This window comes from Pseudophryne corroboree, chromosome 4 (assembly GCF_028390025.1).
Source record: "Pseudophryne corroboree isolate aPseCor3 chromosome 4, aPseCor3.hap2, whole genome shotgun sequence".
NCBI lineage: Eukaryota > Metazoa > Chordata > Amphibia > Anura > Myobatrachidae > Pseudophryne > Pseudophryne corroboree.
The window spans coordinates 435,637,931-435,659,181 of record NC_086447.1 but is presented as its reverse complement, the minus strand read 5'-3'; the positions used below and the strand labels follow the sequence as shown (position 1 = coordinate 435,659,181).

General features: G+C 44.6%; 1 protein-coding gene across 5 annotated transcripts in view; it reads right to left on the bottom strand.

Moving 5' to 3' along the window:
• The window catches only part of DOP1A (DOP1 leucine zipper like protein A), a 241,042-nt gene that overhangs the window by 86,321 nt on the left and 133,470 nt on the right, over positions 1-21,251 (bottom strand). For 4 of the 5 annotated variants that reach the window (XM_063916890.1, XM_063916893.1, XM_063916892.1 and 1 more), the window contains exons 9-14: positions 10,523-10,631; positions 9,773-9,893; positions 7,556-7,675; positions 5,204-5,318; positions 3,294-3,323; positions 2,206-2,439 (exon numbers count right to left, since the gene is read on the bottom strand). In XM_063916890.1, coding sequence (XP_063772960.1) covers positions 2,206-2,439; positions 3,294-3,323; positions 5,204-5,318; positions 7,556-7,675; positions 9,773-9,893; positions 10,523-10,631 — 729 coding nt within the window. The remainder of the gene's footprint in view (positions 1-2,205; positions 2,440-3,293; positions 3,324-5,203; positions 5,319-7,555; positions 7,676-9,772; positions 9,894-10,522; positions 10,632-21,251) is intronic. The other variant, XM_063916894.1, reaches the window with a different exon arrangement.

The following is a 21,251-nucleotide window of genomic DNA, read 5'->3' as shown; positions in this document are numbered from 1 at the left end:
TGTGCTGACCAATTAGTCTTGCTTACTGCAAAATAGATTTTTATATATATATCTACACATACATACAATGTATATTCACACATACTCAGACCTTAATAAATATATATATATTCCATATATGTATACATACACATATATATTATATACCCATATACAAATATCCAGATATATCCTGATACAGAGGTATAATACATTTTTTAGAAGTCTGAAACTAAATGTGAGCTCACACAGGCTTAAAACCTGAGATGACTGCTGCTTAACCACAGCTTAGTTAATGGGCCCTATCTAGTGGCCGGCGCCGGGAGCGCGCTCTTGGGAGCAGCCTCTGGAGAGCTATCCTGACTGTTAAACCTATGGTAGGTTTATATTGATAGTGTAAGCCCCAACTGAGCTATTTTTAACAGTTTGAACTAGCATGTATTAGTATGCAATCTAGTTGGATCACCAGTTTCCCCCAGATGGCAAAACACTATGCACATTGCTTAGCTTCCAAGCTCAGATGAGTTTGGGCGTATCCAGAGTGGTGTGGCTGTAGATTAAAAATACCTACAGCACCTTGTACTCCCAGGTGGCTAATCAGGCCCAACACTGCTTAGCTTCCAAAATCAGATGAGATTGGGCGTATCCAGTGTGGTGTGGCCAAGTGAATCAAGCCAAAGCTGCTGCAGGCTTTGCAGTGCTCCACAGATACTGTTTTATAAGCACCATGTGCTGACCAATTGATATAACATATCTTACTTTACAACAGTGAACCAAGCCAGTATTTGGCTGCCACAGCCATGATTCAGATTTGCAGTCTTTAGGATCATTATAAACAGTTTATGAAATAAATAATTAGTAAGTGTATACCCATGTTTTAGACATGGCAGGGAAACTGCTTATTAGTAATTGCTGGTGTCTTACCAATGCAGACAGACAATAAAAAAACAAAGACAGACAACTTGCACGACTCAGTAAATAGCACTAAGGTGTCTCTATAAATATATATCTGGCCAAGTGCAGTGCACGCCAGCAATATGCCTGATCCCAAATTCCCCTTAACACCCCTGCGCCTTCAATGGAGGAGAGATGTAACACAGGAAATTTCTGGAAATACAACAGGAAAACAACAGGAAGCATGGTTAATATGTCCCCATGCTCACAGTATAACACAAAGTGCCGACTTATAATTATGTAGGCAGATTTAATAAACATCTTATGTTGCACTCAAACCTGCACATGTAACTTGTATCATGTTTTAACAAAGACTTCATAGCCTATTGTAATACATATGCAGCGCTGCTGTATTCCCTTTATCAATAAGAGTTGAATCATGATCTTTTATCCAGTGACCCTGACATTTCTGTGTGCAGGGAACATCACTGTGGCAGCAAAGTTACTCATGGAGCGGCCTATGCATAAAACCATGTGGCTGACGCAGCTCAGAGCGGCGGGGGACCACACACACACACACACAGTATCCCACACAGTGGGGCGGCAGCGTGAGCTGACCGCCCCGTTCAACATACCTGGACCCTGTGGTGAGGGCTATGACGGGCCTTCTCTGTACGTTCCGTCCAGCCTTTACTGCAGGTTTTAGTCCTGCACATGGTAGTGAGGGAGCTCTTTTTAGAGAGGTCCGACACCAACAGCTGCTAAAGCAGCCTTCACTATCCCGGACCCACGCCTATTGGAAGGGGGGAAGGGATGTGGTAAATCGTTGAAAAAAGAAAAAACTTAGAAAAAATTCCAATGAAATGTGGACCTCTGTGGCAGCAAAGCCACAAGCCTACTAACTGTGTCGAGCACAGAAAAAACACTGAGGTACTCAGGGATATGGAGGGGAGGTGTAGTTTCAAAATTAATTTATTCAGTGCCTACTTCCTGTGGAAGCCGTCCATATCCCAAGAGTACTCCAGTGACCCCTAGTGGATGAAAAAGAAAAGGCTAAGATGCGAGTGGCTGCAGCTTTTCCTCACACAGAGTTCTGTTGTGCTTAATCTGACTTTGTATGTGTGTAAAAAAAATACCTGTTTGGTTAATGTCCTTCGTACACTGAGTGGCTTCTCGCTGCATCTGTTATGTGTATAAGACGCAAAACTTGAAGTAAAGTAAGGAACGCTAATTCTCTTGGAGCATCTCAGTCACGCCGGGCGACTCGTGCTGTATGGCGTATAGATGCTAGGTGTATGAGTGCACATATGTAGTTCAGATCCCAAGTCTTACCTTCCTATCCTCCCTTTCTTTACTAGAGCCATTTTGTGCAGTAGGAAGCTGAAAAGCACCTCCAGTGCCAGCAGATAGAAGGGGAGGTTGAACCTTGCTGAGGATTTTTGAACAAAGCCGTAGTGAGTCAGTCAACTCCTTGAGGTCTAGAGCTTGAAGGTGGCTGGTTAGAGCAGAAATCATCCGGAGAAGCAGCTGAGGAAGATGTTCCGTCTGTATTTCAATATATGTCTCCTAAATAAAAACAAATACAGAACACAGTTATAGAAAAGCAAAGCAGTCATCTAACGGAGTAGACCGAATATGGAATTGTAAGATGATCACTGCATAAAGTTCTTGTTTATACTTATCCATTATAGAATACATTTACAGAGTAATCCTGCTATATACTGTACATGATCCATCCAATGGGGGAAGGACTGAGCAATGCTACAATCACTGCGAGCCTCCATACACTGCACTATATAAAGGCACGTTCTTCACAGGGAATGTGAAACTGTGGCATCAACCAGCGATGTAAGATCAATCCTAGCTAACAAAGACCCCAATGCTGTAATAGCAGTATACACTGTGATCTGGCAAACAGCAATTCAATGTTGAAGATAGCAAGAAATGGCTCACATAAAATTCTGACTCTACAATAACATACAACAAGCATGTCAGTATGTAACATAAGGGCACATCTATGAATCCACTGCGTAACCACTACAGGTTGAGTCTCTCATCTGAAAATCAGATATCCAAAATATTCTGAAAACCTACATTTTTTTTGTTAGCAGGAAACTTTGTTTCATGCACAAAATAATTAAAACTACTGTATAAAAGTACCGTCTGGCTGTGTGTATAAGGTGTATATGAAACATAAATGCATTCTGTGTTTAGATTTGGGTCCCATCCCCAAGATACCTCATTATGGTATGCCAATATTCCAAAATACAGAAAATCCAAACAATACTTCTGGTCCCAAGCATTTCCATATATGGGAGACTCATCCTGCAATCCTTTTGGTTGCACAGTGTCCCCTCCTCACAAATACAGGAATTGTGTTGGTGTCAGCATGGATTTGAAGGAAAAGTAAGATACAGTACCTGACAAATCACTCTCATACTTCTAGTAGGCTTGGGAAAGGAAAGCAAAAGATTTAAAGAATGGAAAGAAAAGGTTCAGCAGTTATTTGTAATTCACAATGCACAGAAGGAATCACAGTAACGTTTCACAACACATTATAGATCTGGATTTGCAATAGCAGTTAGAAACATAACACGTGTAGTAAAGCAAATGGCCAGCAACAATGCTGTCAGCGTTACAGATTCATGACAATTTCAGCAAGCTTAGAGCTGATCTAATAGGTTTCCTATATCAGATGTGGTGCCCTCTCGTGGCCTGAAGCTGAACTGCTTTGTGCAAGTGTCTCAGCAGACTTACAGTACGTCATTAGTCAAATGATTTATTCTTTTCTGTGGTTTACACAGTCTGTGTATAAAGGGCCAGACTACAGTTTTATACAAATACACAATAATAAAACAAACTTTTAATTTTTAGAAGTAGCATAACTTGCTGCTAAGCAAAAACATTAATTGGACTTAAGGTGCATGCACACTGGGCTTTTTATCCGCCGTGTATGCACAGCGATGATCGTGAACATCGCTGTCAAGAAAATAGTCCAGTGCAGACACACTGAGCTATTTTCCCTGTGCCAGCGATGTTCACGGGGGGGGGGGGGGGGGGGGGGTTGGGGGTGGTGAAGCACTTTACACAGTAGGAGACTGTGGAAAGTGTTTCTCTCGGCTGTACAAACATGCCCGATGGATGGCATTGGCCAGCGATGATGCAGGTGCGCGTATCAGCGCTCACCGCTAATCCATACACACTGGACGAGTTTGAGCTCAAAGTAGCTCAAAATGCCAAAAGTGAGCTGCTTTGAGCTCAAAATCGCCCAGTGTGTATGGGCCTTTAAAATGAGGATGTCATCTACTCAAAAAAAAAAAAAATCATTTAAAGATCCCCTCCCTGGTCCCGGTAAAGAGAATGTAGGAGCACAGTCTTGGAAAACGATGGCGGCAGTAGCTGCAATTACCCTGCTGGCCTTTCTGTTAGGGATGTTATCAAGTTTAATTAGTATGATAAACGGGTTGGGGCTGCAATGCAGACGTTCAGGATGTCAGCAGTCAGAATACTGACCGCAGTATCCCCATGTTTAGAATTCTAACAATGGTCGGGTAAGTAAGCTAACACTCCCCCCAATCCCCTATCCCTCCCTTACCGCTGCCTAAACCTAAACTTACCAACCGCAGCCTAACCCTTACCCTCCACCTAGCCTAAACCTAACCACGCCCGCCCCCCCACAGCATAACCCTAGCCCTTCCTGGGGGATAAACCTAACCCACCCTGTCTCCACAGCCTTAACCTGACCCCCCCTGTCCTGCAGCCTAACCTTAACCCTCCCCACACAGCCTAAACCTAACCTTATCTCCCCTCCCGTGCGGCTTACCTCTCCAGTGGCCCGGCGCCGGGATTCTGATTTCATTCGGGATGCCGGGGGCTGCATTCAGAGCAGTGTTGGGATTCCGGCAGTGGTATTTCGATTGCCAGGATCCTAACCGGATCCCTGATAAACTTTCCAAGATATGAAGCCTCTCTGTACTCTCTTACTACAAAGCTCTGACCAGCCAGTACGTAACAAAAAGGAAGCGAAAGATGTGACAAGTCCTCTGTAACAAGACTGCATCATCTTACCTAGATGCAGCTCATGCGTACTATTGTGTGCAATGATATTATTATCTCTCTCACAAACAATAGGTTCCTCGTGAATAAGGTTTCTCATCCTACGGTAGGAAACAAATGTAATAGAGGCTACATCAAGTTATAAGGGTCAACCTGTATTATCTTATTTCACCCTACAGTACACTGAAAATGCTGAAAACCTGATAAAGGGAATGAGCAATCCTCAGAGTCTCTGTACTTAAACAAATGTTAAATTATCCAAGGAGGATCTTACCAAAGACACTATGTCCAGCAAGAAATCCACTAGCAAGCAAAAATTGATAAGTGGTAACTCTGGTGGATTACTGCCGTCATTAGATGAAGACTGAAGCCTTGCATGTAGTGTCCTCCTAGAAAACAAATTGAATTACACGGAGAAAACTATTGATTTTTGTGTTTGATTGTGCAATGGCTATTTCTGAACAAGTACAGATGTGTCTACATCCACCTACAGTATCTCTAAATTGTGACCAATAGCCCCGATTGCGACTAAGCTACACCATGTGTTTCACCACAGACTTTCACAAAGTCGCATCGCTCATGCAACAAAACGTACAATGCACAGGTACCCCCCCAGGTAAAATCTGCCACCCCCGATCTGTGTCAGTGAAGCTAGATGCATTCCATGACTGCACTGGCTTCACTGTGACTGGCAGTGACTTTGCTATTGGAAGTCCTACCTGTCAGTCACAGACACACAAGGCAAGCCCATTTTGAGGTATTTCCTCCCTCTGGGACTACCAGACCAGGCTGCGATAGGCAGAGACTTGGCTTCCTGTAGGAATCCACTCCCTGCCTTTGGCGCAGCCCAATCCTATCTGACTTCTATGGTCTGCAGCCAATGCTTTCCTTAAAAGCCAGGGGTTTGGCCACGAACAGTCACACCACAGCGCCTGTGCTGGTCCCGGCACCTGCCAGATCCATTGCGCTGGTGCCGGGAGCTGGACTCCCTGTCTCCGATCTATTGGCATGGGGGTAGCGGCAGCCCCACTACTTAAAGTAAGTAGGAGCCGCCGCTGCTCCTGTTATTTTTCAAACACAGGGGCAGATGTATTAACCTGGAGAAGGCATAAGGAAGTGATAAACCAGTGATATGTGCAAGGTGATAAACGCACCAGCCAATCAGCTCCTGTTAATTTACATATTGGTGCTGATTGGCTGGTGCGTTTATCACCTTGCACATATCACTGGTTTATCACTTCCTTATGCTTTCTCCAGGTTAATACATCTGCCCCCCTGTCTATACCGTGGCAGTTAGGAGCTGATTGGCTGGTACTTTCTCTCCCTCTCCAAGGCTTAGTACATCTACCCCTAAGCCTTACTAATAAAGCAACTGGCCCGCAACCTCCTATTAGTGGACATTATTTGACATATTTTCCGAAGTTATCTATTTCATATCATAGTGGCATTTAAAACAATAAATACAACTATTGCTTTAATTCTCTTTTATGGATTGCACATCCATGTATTCATGTGTGGTCATACTGGCTCCTCTTATGGAAACAGCACAAAAACATACTAACAGTGATCGTTTTCGTCCTTCATTAACATCGCTCAATGTGTACCCAGGTTCTGATAGGTCAGCCAGTCATATAGGCTGGGTACACAAATGCTCCAGTGTGTACCCAGCTTAACACTAGCCCCCTCCCCTGCAGCCTAACCCTACTCTCCCTGTTTAACAGCATAACCCTAATGTCAACATTCTGACAATGTTGGTACTTCATATGTTGACAATAGGAGACTGTAGACATTACCGGATGGGGTTATGAGACTGACGGTCACTACACCGGTCCGGAATCCCGCCCAGGTGAAATCCCAACAGTCGGCATGCCAACTGACAGGGACTATTCCCACTTGTGGGTGTCCACGACACCCATAGAGTGGGAAGAGAACCTGCGGCGTCATTACACTTGCCCCTTCCGCCGGCAACCTAAACTCCGGGATCCCGGTGTCAGTATGGTGACACCGCCGGTCACCTATACCCAACCCACCTGATGACATTTAATGTTTAATGTGTTGCCGACCTTATGAGTACTTTCCGTCTACATGTTCAGAATGTCATTATCCATAACGTCAACATTTTCAAAATATCTACAGTGTGTATGCTGACAATCCCAATGTTGAAACTGATATTTCAGAGTAAATACAACTAACTGTAATTGTAGCCAACCATAACTGCATGTACTGAGATTATGGCTGTTGACATCGTGGGTGTCGACGTTCTCTGCTGATATTCTAAACCTGTTGACATTATGGTGTCGGCATAATGAATGTCTACATCCTGACTGTTACCAAATGTCAGATCTGATTTCAGTACAAAAGCATTTTATGATTTATGATCCACACTCAGTGTATATGGTGTATACAAATACATGGCATTTAAAGTGAAAAAAGAAAAACGCAGATACAGTAAATGTCATCAGTATGCACAGCTGAATCAAAGGACATTTGTCACTGCTGCGTTAGCAAACGATTACTTGCCCAAAGGACCAAAAGTACTTAGGCTGTAATAAATCATTTGTGAAGCTTGAGTGGTATTAAATAAAAATTGGCAGATTTTTATTCAATATAGAATCCCTTTTCTTACCTGCAGCATTCTTCAAACCAACGTGCAATGTAATCCCACATGTAGTAAGGCTCAAAGGAGTTAAACAAAAGGTTGGCTGTTTTAATGAGCTCTGCAGTCCTCTTGTTTTCCCTCAATTTACTGGGTAGAAATAAAACAAAAGGCACGTTCATTGTTTTATGCTGCAAATGCAATAGCCATTACGGGGCTGATTACAGTTACGTGCAGGAATGGCAGCTGAGCACAAGGGGTACAAGGACGGGTTCTTATAACATGCAGGGCAAATACTGCTTTAGGGGAAAAAGTACATACTGGTCAGCTCTAATTCTATCAGAGGTGTAACTAGGGTTGATGCGTAAGGCAAACAAAACAACATGGCAATACTTGAAAATAGTTCTTTCAAATTCTGTCTGAATTCTTATGGTGCCCATACACTTGTGCGATGCCCCGCGACGCAACATCTCGGGGGAATCACACCGGCAGTTCAGGTGCGATGAAATCGCACCTGAACTGCCAAAGTGATTACCATGCGATCATGCAATAGATCGCATGGTAATCACGTGATCGGCACGTCACCGCCAAATGGAAACGGCCTCTGGACGCTCCTGGCGGGTGCCCATCGCAGTGCGATATATCTCATGTGGTTTTAAAACCACATGCGATCGCACTGCGATGCGAGAGATATTAAGTGCAGAACATAATATCTTGAGACGCGACATTCGAGTGGCGTGCCCGCGCATCGCGTCTCAAGGTACCTAAAATGTGCATACAATCCTTCGATTTCTCTCACAGATGAGGTAGAAAATCAAAGGTTAGCACCGATTATCTCACAAGTGTATGGGCACCATATATTGAGCTAGAAAACAATCACACACTGGCAACACAAATTAGGGAAAGGGAGAACAAGGCAAAAAGGTCATTACAGCAGTGATAAATACCATGTGCTAACATACAGACACACACAAACATACATACAGACACACACACTTGCAAAATGAATATTTGGCAAAAAATAGGGATGCCACTATGAAATATAATCCAACAATTCCCCAAAAAACTTTCAATGCTCCCAGGGCCTTCGTCCCTACATTTTCTATTTGCCTCACTTCTATTTCCATTGCTCCTTTGACAGACAGATGCTGAAACCCTGCGTGTATGATACTACTCATTTCCCCCCAACCTCTCCCTTCCAAACAAACTCTCAATTAATGTGCAGCACACCATCACCTGACTTTCCTACAGTGACACATACCTACATGTAACTGTGACGGTCATAAATGAGAACTTGAATTTTGAGCTATAAAAGCGGCACCCCCAAATTCTCCCCCACCCTAGTAATTGCCAATGATTTACTGATGGGCCTGCTAATGTTACCTTCACAGGCTGGGATGGATTCCTACCTGCATGCATATCTGTTCTGCACACAGATGTTACAAATGTTTGCACTGTGCTTGCTCCATAGACGAACAATACATGGGCGATTCAGAGCCGTACACATCTCGGCCACATCTCAGTTTGCAGATAATTGGCTGTAACTGTGTGGTAACTTTTTGCATATAGGCAAAGTGTTCTGAAGGTGTGTTGTCGGAATTACGGACTATTCAGAGGATAGCGTGCTTAAGAGATCAATCAGATTTCATTTTTCACTTGCACAACAAAATGGCTTTTCCAGGTACAAATGTTGCAGCTAGTGATTGGAATTGCTCCTCATTGTAAGTAAACCCTCATGATGGAAACAAAAAGGACAGTCAAGATGACACAAAGAATAAAAAATGACGACCAAAATAGTGTATTAGGGCACTAGGTGGATAACATAGAAAGAAAGGGTAATGATATATCACACCCAATTTCCTTTCTAAAATGATCTCCGTTATCGCGCATACTGCGCCCACAGTAATCAGGTTTAGCTGTGTAAAGGGTTGGGTGCCTCACTACTCCGGGGATAGCGAGCTGAAATAATGATACCACGCCCCTGAGGGCAGAAACAGAACAGGTGTGGAAAGGGGTGAAAAGAATTGAATCCTGCCCAAAATGTTGCTCTATAGTTCTAGCAAAGGAAGCTCTATGCCCAGAAGCAGAAGTCATTCATGAACAGAAGAGGTTTGGGGATAACAGTGGTACAGCCCCAAACAGCCAAATGAATGGCCATCATTTGTTTCCCAATGTTAGCGACGTGTTGACCTCGACATCAAGCAATGCTCTAGCAGACCTACAGTGACGCTGCCCAGTATCACTTACCTACTCAGCTGTGCAGGGTCCTTACTGAACGGAGTTTGTGTTTGAAGATCAAGCTCTGCTTTGCACTGTGTGTATAATGTCCTGAACACCTCAATTAGCACATCTTCCAGAATAGCAGGGCCTAGCACCAACACAATTACACAACTGTAAGCAGCAATACACATACCAGGAACATCTACTATGCTTTCATTTGCAGTACATTCGTTTACTGCCTTCCAAGGAATATTTGGAGAATAGTCTGGGCTGCCCTCCTCTACCAATGTAATGTCACCCCCCCCCTCCCTTCCCTTCCCTCAGTGTGTCTTACCTCAAATACAAGCAGTGAGTAGAGGGGGGGAAATACCACACACCAAGCTGCTGCTCCATGTCACCAATTAGCTATGAGCTGGGTACGGCAGTGACCCACCACAATGGGACTGGTAACAGTCTGTACCCCAGGCATGGCCACCCCTCTAATCTAACCTCTGTTGGTATGACAGGAAGCAGCAAGTAGATGGCTTAGAAGGAAGAATGAGTTACAGAGGGGGCGAGCAGTAGGTGGTGGTGGTAGGGGGTTGGGGCTACAGAAAATGGCTGTGGTGGAGAAAGTAATTACAGGGGAGTTGGTGGTGATAATGAAAATATAGAAGGGGGTGGTGGAAAATAAAGATGGGAGCGACAGCCCCAAACAATGTAGTCACATGCGGAAATCAAAACTCAAGCTGTGCTAATAGCTATTTGACCATACTCTAATCATAAAAGGAGACATACCAAGCTCAGGTTTGTCCAGCAGACTTATGAGGATGCGAAATGGCTTTAGGTCTTGCATAAGTGAATTTTCCCTGCTCAGTTCTTTTCCTTGTAAAATTCCCACCATAGCCTGAAATGACAAATACGAAAATACAGTTTTGTATATACAAGCTAGATACCGTACCAAAACTATAATAAGAATTTACTTACCGATAATTCTATTTCTCGTAGTCCGTAGTGGATGCTGGGGACTCAGTCAGGACCATGGGGAATAGCGGCTCCGCAGGAGACAGGGCACAAAAATAAAGCTTTAGGATCAGGTGGTGTGTACTGGCTCCTCCCCCTATGACCCTCCTCCAAGCCTCAGTTAGGATACTGTGCCCGGACGAGCGTACACAATAAGGAAGGATATTGAACCCCGGGTAAGACTCATACCAGCCACACCAATCACACCGTATAACTTGTGATCTGAACCCAGTTAACAGTATGATAACAGCGGAGCCTCTGAACAGACGGCTCACAACAAATAACAACCCAATTTTTTTTTTTTATTTTTTTTAACAATAACTATGTACAAGTATTGCAGACAATCCGCACTTGGGATGGGCGCCCAGCATCCACTACGGACTACGAGAAATAGAATTATCGGTAAGTAAATTCTTATTTTCTCTAACGTCCTAAGTGGATGCTGGTGACTCCGTCAGGACCATGGGGATTATACCAAAGCTCCCAAACGGGCGGGAGAGTGCGGATGACTCTGCAGCACCGAATGAGAGAACTCCAGGTCCTCCTCAGCCAGGGTATCAAATTTGTAGAATTTTGCAAACGTATTTGCCCCTGACCAAGTAGCAGCTCGGCAGAGTTGTAATGCCGAGACTCCCCGGGCAGCCGCCCAGGATGAGCCCACTTTCCTTGTGGAATGGGCCTTGACAGATTTAGGTTGTGGCAAGCCTGCCACAGAATGTGCAAGTTGAATTGTGCTACAAATCCAACGAGCAATCGTCTGCTTAGAAGCAGGAGCACCCATCTTGTTGGGTGCATACAATATAAGCAGTGAGTCAGACTTTCTGACTCCCGCCGTTCTTGAAATATATATTTTCAATGCCCGGACCACGTCCAACAACTTGGAATCCTCCAACTCGTTAGTAGCCGCAGGCACCACAATAGGCTGGTTCAGGTGAAACGCTGACACCACCTTAGGCAGAAAATGAGGACGCGTCCGCAGTTCTGCCCTGTCCGTATGGAAAATCAGATATGGGCTCTTATATGATAAAGCCGCCAATTCTGATACTCTCCTGGCTGAAGCCAGGGCCAGTAGCATGGTTACTTTCCATGTGAGATACTTCAGCTCCACCGATTTGAGCGGCTCAAACCAATGGGATTTGAGAAAATCCAAGACTACATTAAGATCCCACGGTGCCACTGGGGGCACAACCGGGGGCTGTATATGTAGTACTCCTTTTACAAAAGTCTGGACTTCAGGAACTGAAGCCAATTCTTTCTGGAAGAAAATCGACAGGGCCGAAATTTGAACCTTAATGGACCCCAATTTGAGGCCCATAGACAATCCTGTTTGCAGGAAATGTAGGAATCGACCCAGTTGAAATTCCTCCGTGGGGGCCTTCCTGGCCTCACACCACGCAACATATTTTCTCCAAATGCGGTGATAATGTTGTGCAGTCACCTCCTTCCTGGCTTTTACTAGTGTAGGAATGACCTCTTCCGGAATGCCTTTTTCCTTTAGAATTCGGCGTTCAACCGCCATGCCGTCAAACACAGCCGCGGTAAGTCTTGGAATAGACACGGTCCCTGCTGAAGCAGGTCCCGTCTTAGAGGTAGAGGCCACGGATCCTCCGTGAGCATCTCTTGAAGTTCCGGGTACCAAGTTCTTCTTGGCCAATCCGGAGCCACTAGTATCGTTCTTACTCCCTTCTGCCGTATAATTCTCAGTACTTTTGGTATGAGAGGCAGAGGAGGGAACACATACACTGACTGGAACACCCACGGTGTTACCAGAGCGTCCACAGCTATTGCCTGAGGATCTCTTGACCTGGCGCAATACCTGTCCAGTTTTTTGTTGAGGCGGGACGCCATCATATCCACCATTGGTTTTTCCCAACGGTTCACAATCATGTGGAAGACTTCTGGATGAAGTCCCCACTCTCCCGGGTGTAGATCGTGTCTGCTGAGGAAGTCTGCTTCCCAGTTGTCCACTCCCGGAATGAATACTGCTGACAGTGCTATCACATGATCTTCCGCCCAGCGAAGAATCCTTGCAGCTTCTGCCATTGCTGTCCTGCTTCTTGTGCCGCCCTGTCTGTTTACGTGGGCGACTGCCGTGATGTTGTCCGACTGGATCAACACCGGCTGACCCTGAAGCAGGGGTTTTGCCAGACTTAGAGCATTGTAAATCGCTCTTAGCTCCAGTATATTTATGTGAAGAGACATCTCCAGGCTTGACCATACTCCCTGGAAGTTTCTTCCTTGTGTGACCGCTCCCCAGCCTCTCAGACTGGCATCCGTGGTCACCAGGACCCAGTCCTGTATGCCGAATCTGCGGCCCTCTAACAGATGAGCACTCTGCAACCACCACAGAAGAGACACCCTTGTCCGTGGCGATAAGGTTATCCGCTGATGCATCTGCAGATGCGATCCGGACCATTTGTCCAGCAGATCCCACTGAAAAGTTCGTGCGTGGAATCTGCCGAATGGAATCGCTTCGTAAGAAGCCACCATCTTTCCCAGGACTCTTGTGCATTGATGTACAGACACTGTCCCTGGTTTTAGGAGGTTCCTGACAAGTTCGGATAACTCCCTGGCTTTCTCCTCCGGAAGAAACACCTTTTTCTGAACCGTGTCCAGAATCATTCCCAGGAACATAAGACGTGTTGTCGGGGTCAACTGAGATTTTGGAAAATTCAGAATCCACCCGTGTTGTTGCAGCACTACTTGGGTTAGTGCTACTCCGTCCTCCAGCTGTTCTCTGGACCTTGCCCTTATCAGGAGATCGTCCAAGTAAGGGATAATTAATACGCCTCTTCTTCGCAGAAGAATCATCATTTCGGCCATTACCTTGGTAAAGACCCGGGGTGCCGTGGACAATCCAAACGGCAGCGTCTGAAACTGATAATGACAGTTTTGCACCACGAACCTGAGGTACCCTTGATGTGAAGGGCAAATTGGGACATGCAGGTAAGCATCCTTTATGTCCAGGGACACCATAAAGTCCCCTTCTTCCAGATTCGCTATCACTGCTCTGAGTGACTCCATCTTGAACTTGAATTTTTGTATGTACAGGTTCAAAGATTTCAGATTTAGAATAGGTCTTACCGAGTCGTCCGGCTTCGGTACCACAAATAGCGTGGAGTAATACCCCTTTCCCTGTTGTAGGAGGGGTACCTTGACTATCACCTGCTGAGCAAGCAGCTTGTGAATGGCTTCCAATACCGTCTCCCTGTCTGAGGGAGACGTTGGCAAAGCAGACTTTAGGAAACGGCGAGGGGGAGACTTTTCGAATTCCAACCTGTAACCCTGAGATACTACCTGCAGAATCCAGGGGTCCACCTGTGAGCAAGCCCACTGTGCGCTGAAATTCTTGAGTCGACCCCCCACCGTTCCTGAGTCCGCTTGTAAGGCCCCAGCGTCATGCTGAGGGCTTTGCAGAACCCTGGGAGGGCTTCTGTTCCTGGGCAGGGGCTGCTTGCTGCCCTCTCTTACCCCTTCCTCTGCCCCTAGGCAGATATGACTGTCCTTTTGTCCGCTTGTTCTTATAGGACCTGTCAAAGTCAGAAAAATATCCCCATACACGTTGCCATATTTGCACCGCACACTGGTCCGTGCTGCGCATGCGTACGCTCTCCCGTGAAGGCGCATACCCGCAATAGCGTGCACTCGCAGGCGCGGTATGCGTATTTACGGTAGAGTTTATGTAGTCGTAGCGTGCGACTCATTCGTTACATATTTTCACAATTAATGTAGTTTATAGATCATGATCCCTTTGATAGTTTCTGAAAGTTTGGTTAATATAGAAGGTCCCTGTTTAAAGTAATCCCTCTTTGTATTGTACGAAGGGTCTAACAGGAATCATACAGCAGTGTTTGGTACCCATCGGAAGAGTATTTAATTAGCAATATTCCGGTGTTGGTTTGGAGCGTATTAATCGCTCGTGCGAATAGTTATGGACATAAGAAGTTTATGTCCATTTCTATTATTTACTCATACTCAGGTATGCGGCGGGAAACTTAGTTCCCCACCCACCTGAGCTGTTTGAAATCGTCACAGCCCACCTGTATGAATCAACCTATGACCTTTTGTTGTGATACAGGGTCGAATTCCTTCATCCAATGGACAATGGGATTGTAGGGACTATGAGATTGCATTGTGTGTGGGGCATAAATAGGCAGGCCGACCACATCCAGCTCTCACTCTTCAACGGTTCTCATTGCTGAAAATCGGGTGCTGGATGTCCAGGCGCATGCGATCGTTTACCCTGTGCGTAAGTTTCTCTCCGTAATCATTGTCTTTCTGTGAGCCAATTTCTCTCATCTCTCTCTCTCTCTCTCTCTCTCTCTTTCCCTTCTCTTTCTCTCGTATCTCCCCTAGACTAGTATTGTATTGTATTAGATAGTATTGTATTTTGGTTAGGAAGTCTTTGTTATATTGTAGTGTATCATTTGTACTGTTATCCCCTTTTTACAAGTATACTAGATATAATACAGTTAATAGGCTTTGGACCCTAAACCAGTATCTGTGTATTTCCTATAGTGTTAAGTGTTCACTTGAGCGTCGGTGACGCTCAAGCAGCTTTGTAGTTAGTCAGGTTACACAAGGTTGCACTTACACCCTGTATTCACATTAAGGTATTCCGTGTATTTCATTGGTATAAGGTTTAGACATAAAGGTATAGCGTTGTGAGCGTCTGCGCCGCTGGTGATCTCCTCGTGGTCTCGAGCGTCCGCTACGCCATAGCGAATCATTACTCTAGTCATAGCCAATAACGTGTCCTGTGATCACTGGGCCGTGAGCGAACGTGACGCTTGAGCGTCTCGCCTACGGCTGAGCGATCGTTACGCAACTAGCGTACCATTACGGTACTTCTTAAGTAAACAGCGTACAGTGTTCTTAGACTTCATAAAGGGTTGTTTATACGACAAGGGAATTTAGCATTGTCAATTGGGGACTCGTCCTATCCTTCTCATATCTGCACTAGGTAGATCAGCAGACATTATCCCCCCAGCAAAGGGTGGGAGGTTGTCTCGCAGTGCTGACGGGATAAGCGTCTGCTTCGCTTAGATAAAGAGTGCTGAAGGAATCCGGGAACCGGAAGTAAGAACAAAACGCTTGTGTCTTTTAAAACTGTTTTATTTCTCTTCTGTCTTGCGTATACACGCACGCATACATATATATCTGCATTTCTGTTTCATTTTCGTATATCACTATTCCTGTTTGCCAATTTTATAGTTGATAGAAAGTGCTAAAAGAGATTTGCTGTTATTTTATAGTAGAGGTAATAGTTAAAGTATAGACCAACACACGGCTTGTCTGGGAGATAAGACAGTCAGTGTGGTGTGCGGTAGATGATCAGGGATCACCTACATTGATAAAGGTAGAAATTGTGTTACGGTGGATCTTTGTTTTGCGTACACGTGTCCCTAACAAAAGACTTGCGTACGCAATCCAAACGGCAGACGCACGCAGCGTACATTACGCAACGTAGCGTCTGGTTACGCAACGTAGCTCAAGTCACGAAAAGTTGAATTAGCGCAAAGCGATAATTAGCGCAAAGGCGATAAGTAACGCGACGCGGTAAATAACGCAAATCTATTTTTGGAAAAATCTGAAATTTAGCTTAACAGATCCTGCTCCTAATTGGTAACACAGTTGGACTGAAGACAATTTCTGCGCAGAAATAGATATAGAAACAAAGTGTACATGTGTTGAGTGAGTGTGTTTTTATTACATAAGTTTATATAACTTAAGAGGTTGAACCAAAAGGAAAGTCGGGTACTCGTCAAGGGACACACGTGTAAGTGACATATACGGTGGCTAGGGAGGCATCCTTGGTTAAATAATATTTGAGCATTAGAGTATAGCGGACCATAAGGTAACAGACCAGGAGGTCATAAGGTAACAGACCAGGAGGTCATTAACAGACGGTAACAGACCAGGAGGTCATAAGGTAACAGGTAAAATAGACAAAGAGGTCCGCTATAAAAGTCCAGTGGCACAACCCCTGGGGGCGTTGGTGCAGAACCCATATAGGCCATAAGCTCTTGCTGAAGGAATCGCGGCCGGAAACATCGATTCCATTGATCTTTCAGTACATGACAAGTAGTGCTTATGTACTGAACGATTGGACCGCACGTAATTGTGTGCAGTAGTTAGTAATCTGACCTAATACCATTAGAGTAAAGTGGTCACAAACGCTATCTGTACATTCTGACGTGATTTGTGTAATTTTTTATTTTTAAAGGGAAGTTCGCTGGTCACTCAGGAACTATCTAACAACCCCAACTTTACTGGAAAGAGTAAGTGTCCTTCGGGTAACCCTCATATGTTCCAGTAAACAGAAGGTTCACAGGGGCCCTGGGTTGGGTACAGCAGCTCTGGTTACAGTTATTGCAGTACTGGCCAACGTGGGCGAGAAGTAAGTGGGGTACTTGGTAAACCGCCACCGCCGGCCTGCCCAGGACATCTTGGTTTGTTTGTAAGGGTTCGCTGAAAACCTTGATATAAAGATCCAAGGAGGAATAAGCAACACCTGCAGAATTATGGGGGCCAGTTGTTCAGGTAGGGGGCGATCAACCTCGGTTCGGGTTGATTCAGAGAACCGACCCGTTGGGTCGGCAAGGTACATCATGTGTGAAAAATACGGAAGTCACACAGAATCTTTATGTGATGAATGGGAGAGAATGACTGTACAAGACAGGGACAAATTCCCAAGAATAGGTAGCTTCAGTCCAGACGTGTTACAAAATTTAAGGAGGAGGATATGTCTCATTGAACCAACAAAGAGACGAAGTAAACATTATGATTATGTGCAGTTAGGGCAACAGGAAGGTGAATTACAAAGAGAGTCAATTGACTTTTCTGAATCTTATCTTGAGAGGAGAGACATGGCATCGGGGAGGATTATGGTTGCGGAGAAAAGCACAAGGTTGAACAATAAAAACGCTCTTAGCAACTGTAGTATAGATTATAAGAATAAGTGTAATAACTGTAACAATGATTATTGTAATACTGTTGAATGTACAACTATTAACCTATGCAAGTTGCACCCCATGTCAAACTTCCCTCAGGAATACAAACAAGAAAGTGAGCCCAGAACGATGTCAGCACCTCTTCCAGCAACCATCACAAAAGCCATCCAGGTGGACGCGACCAAATTGGTAAAGGCAATAATCGAACCCCCTAACGGAGGGTCAGAAAGATCGTCGGTTGGGAAGGAATATTGCATCACCAGAATGTTCGTTTGGAAGACTGAGAGACAGCACCTTTGAGAAGACAGCAGAACAAGAAGAACAACAAGACGAGAGAACTTGTTATCGTAACAAGTTCTCTCCCCCCCCTCAAACTGTTTTCTTATACCCCCTTTACAAATTTCTTCTTTTCTCCTCCTGTAAGATGGACTTGCCCCAAGAGACTGCAATATGGATTTTCCCGTTAACCAGGATGTTGACCAGAGCAGTCTGTTTCGGTGAGAGTACCAGTGAGGTCGAGAAAGGATCCAGAAAGGTTCTAATGACTGAGACGGAGGTGTAAATTTCCAATAGCAACCCAATCACCAAGCAAAGGCGAGTACCGGGCACGATCTAACAACCATGTTATCTGTAAACATTTTCTTTGAAGGATTGTTAGCTGAAGAAAATTGTATCTGTAGGCTCTGTGATAATCTGGTTGAAGATGGATGCATAAAGAAATGCCAATCCAGTTTTAATATCCATATGGACCGGCATCCATTGAGTGACTATCACTCTTTAGTGGGTAATGTGTTAAACAAAACAGATTGTTGGGTATGCTCTCAAGTACCTCAGGGTCATAGCAAATCAGGGCTAGTACCATTTCCTTTAACGTTAGGGGAGGTACTTGAGCTAAGTGGTGGGAGACCGGTGGACCGGAGGTTTAATATCTCCAGCCCTCCTAGTTTGAAGCTCCACCAATACCATGTGGATAGGTCCCTCTTATGTTTCAATATCTCCAATCCCAGAAAACCGGGAAATTGGGAAGTGTCATGGAGCAACCTTACCATGACCTTTTCACACAGAGCAGATAGAATGCCTACAGATACAGAGCTGGTACGCCACATAGCCAGTAGAGGAAAATCTTTCCGGTATCGATATACCTTAGGAAATAGGATTACTAGAGTTGGAGAGGTATCACCAGTATACTGTGCACATATCGTACAAACTGATACGTGCATTAAGCAGATGGAAGAATTAGGGTCAGGAGATTTCACCTGGAAGGTTTGTAACATGGTAATGTCCTTCTCCGTCCCGTATGTTCTCCCCGATGACGCATATTTCATATGCGGGAGAAAGGCGTACAAGTGGCTTGCCCCAAACTCTGAAGGATTGTGTTATATTGGAAAAGTATTGCCTGAAGTGATGACTGTAACACATGACAAAATGAAAGACATACACCGTGGTGCCCAAGCTCCTTATACTCACACTCATTACGAGCACCGAGTTAAAAGACAACTGTCAGAAAGGTTAGAGCATCCGGCCTCTGATCTTATCCATGAATCCACCGGGATTCAGGTTCTGGTAGCGTTAGATTTCACTCGCACCGCTCGAGGAGTGATGAATTATAGATACATTTCCGCACTCGCCAATTTGTTAGATAATATCACTGAAATGTATGATGACACGTTTAGATACACTGGAAGAGAACTTCAAGCTTACAAAACGGAACTAGTTCAGCATAGGATGGTTCTTAATTATCTTACAGCAGTAACAGGCGGATATTGTGTTACATTGGCAACACAGTATGGCATAAAGTGTTGCACGTATATCACAAATAGCACCGAGGATCCGGTAGAGGTCATAGACCAAAAGATGGACGATATTCTGCAATTAAAGTGGGAATTTCGTCGAAAACACAATCTCACCCTTGCTGCTGTAGGTAATGAGCTGACTGGTTGGGTGTCATGGTTGAACCCGCGAAATTGGTTCTCCGGTTTAGGAGACTGGGCTCAAGGAGTCATAATGGATGTTGGAAAGTTTCTACTATGTATCTTGGGTGTCGTTATATCGATTGGATTGATATTTAGATGCGGGCAGGCTTTAATGAGGTGCAAACAAAGTACAAAAGTGATGAGCGTGAGGAGTGAGGAAACTGTAATTAACCTGGATTTGATTTATGACCCAATAATAGAAACCAGAATGTGATGAAAATGCGATTATACGGTCCGTTTCTTTCACCTGTTTTTCTGCTTTTCTCCAAGATACAAAGACCCCCTTGGACGAGGAAGTTGACGAGACGCTATACAGACAACAGACAAGCACCAAAGATGAAGTTTTGACCACTTGAGAAATGGACACTTGATGAACTTTGCCATGGATCCCCAGTTTCCCTAGTACATTTAAACTCACGCTAGCCCAACATTTTTTTTGTAAATCCGATGGCTCTGACAAAGCTATTTGCTCATGCCCAAGGAGCAATACAGCGCAAAGAAGACGACTCTCAACAGATACCGAACACAACTTCGACGACAGATGTACATTTCCCTGACATAGAATATCATTGCATTTTCCATAAGTGTTCTTTATCTTCATCTCTACAACCCTCAGGTAATGACACACATAGACGATAGGGAATACAGGCACAGATATCAGCAACCACATACCTCCCCCATTCATGTATCATCAACTAAAATGTGCTCCCCATTTTGTTCAAAATCCGAAAAGAGCTCGGTAAAGTTTGACAGCCCATCCACAGACCTGTACCACAGGATAAGAAGGAATTCAAATGTATACTTCGCAATACCTCGAAGCTTGATTTACAACACGTACGGCACGATGATACATGACCCTCCAAACATGGACTCATACACACATGCTTCTGCTATCACACTAGGTCATACCCTCTTCACACCTACTCCTCTCTCCTCCCTCACCCAACCATGGAAATGAATTAACCCCTGACATATATTTTTCTCCTTTTGAAATGTTTTAGAAGGTGGCAGTTATTATTGACTGCCAAAGGGTGGACTGTCAAAGTCAGAAAAATATCCCCATACACGTTGCCATATTTGCACCGCACACTGGTCCGTGCTGCGCATGCGTACGCTCTCCCGTGAAGGCGCATACCCGCAATAGCGTGCACTCGCAGGCGCGGTATACGTATTTACGGTAGAGTTTATGTAGTCGTAGCGTGCGACTCATTCGTTACATATTTTCACAATTAATGTAGTTTATAGATCATGATCCCTTTGATAGTTTCTGAAAGTTTGGTTAATATAGAAGGTCCCTGTTTAAAGTAATCCCTCTTTGTATTGTACGAAGGGTCTAACAGGAATCATACAGCAGTGTTTGGTACCCATCGGAAGAGTATTTAATTAGCAATATTCCGGTGTTGGTTTGGAGCGTATTAATCGCTCGTGCGAATAGTTATGGACATAAGAAGTTTATGTCCATTTCTATTATTTACTCATACTCAGGTATGCGGCGGGAAACTTAGTTCCCCACCCACCTGAGCTGTTTGAAATCGTCACAGCCCACCTGTATGAATCAACCTATGACCTTTTGTTGTG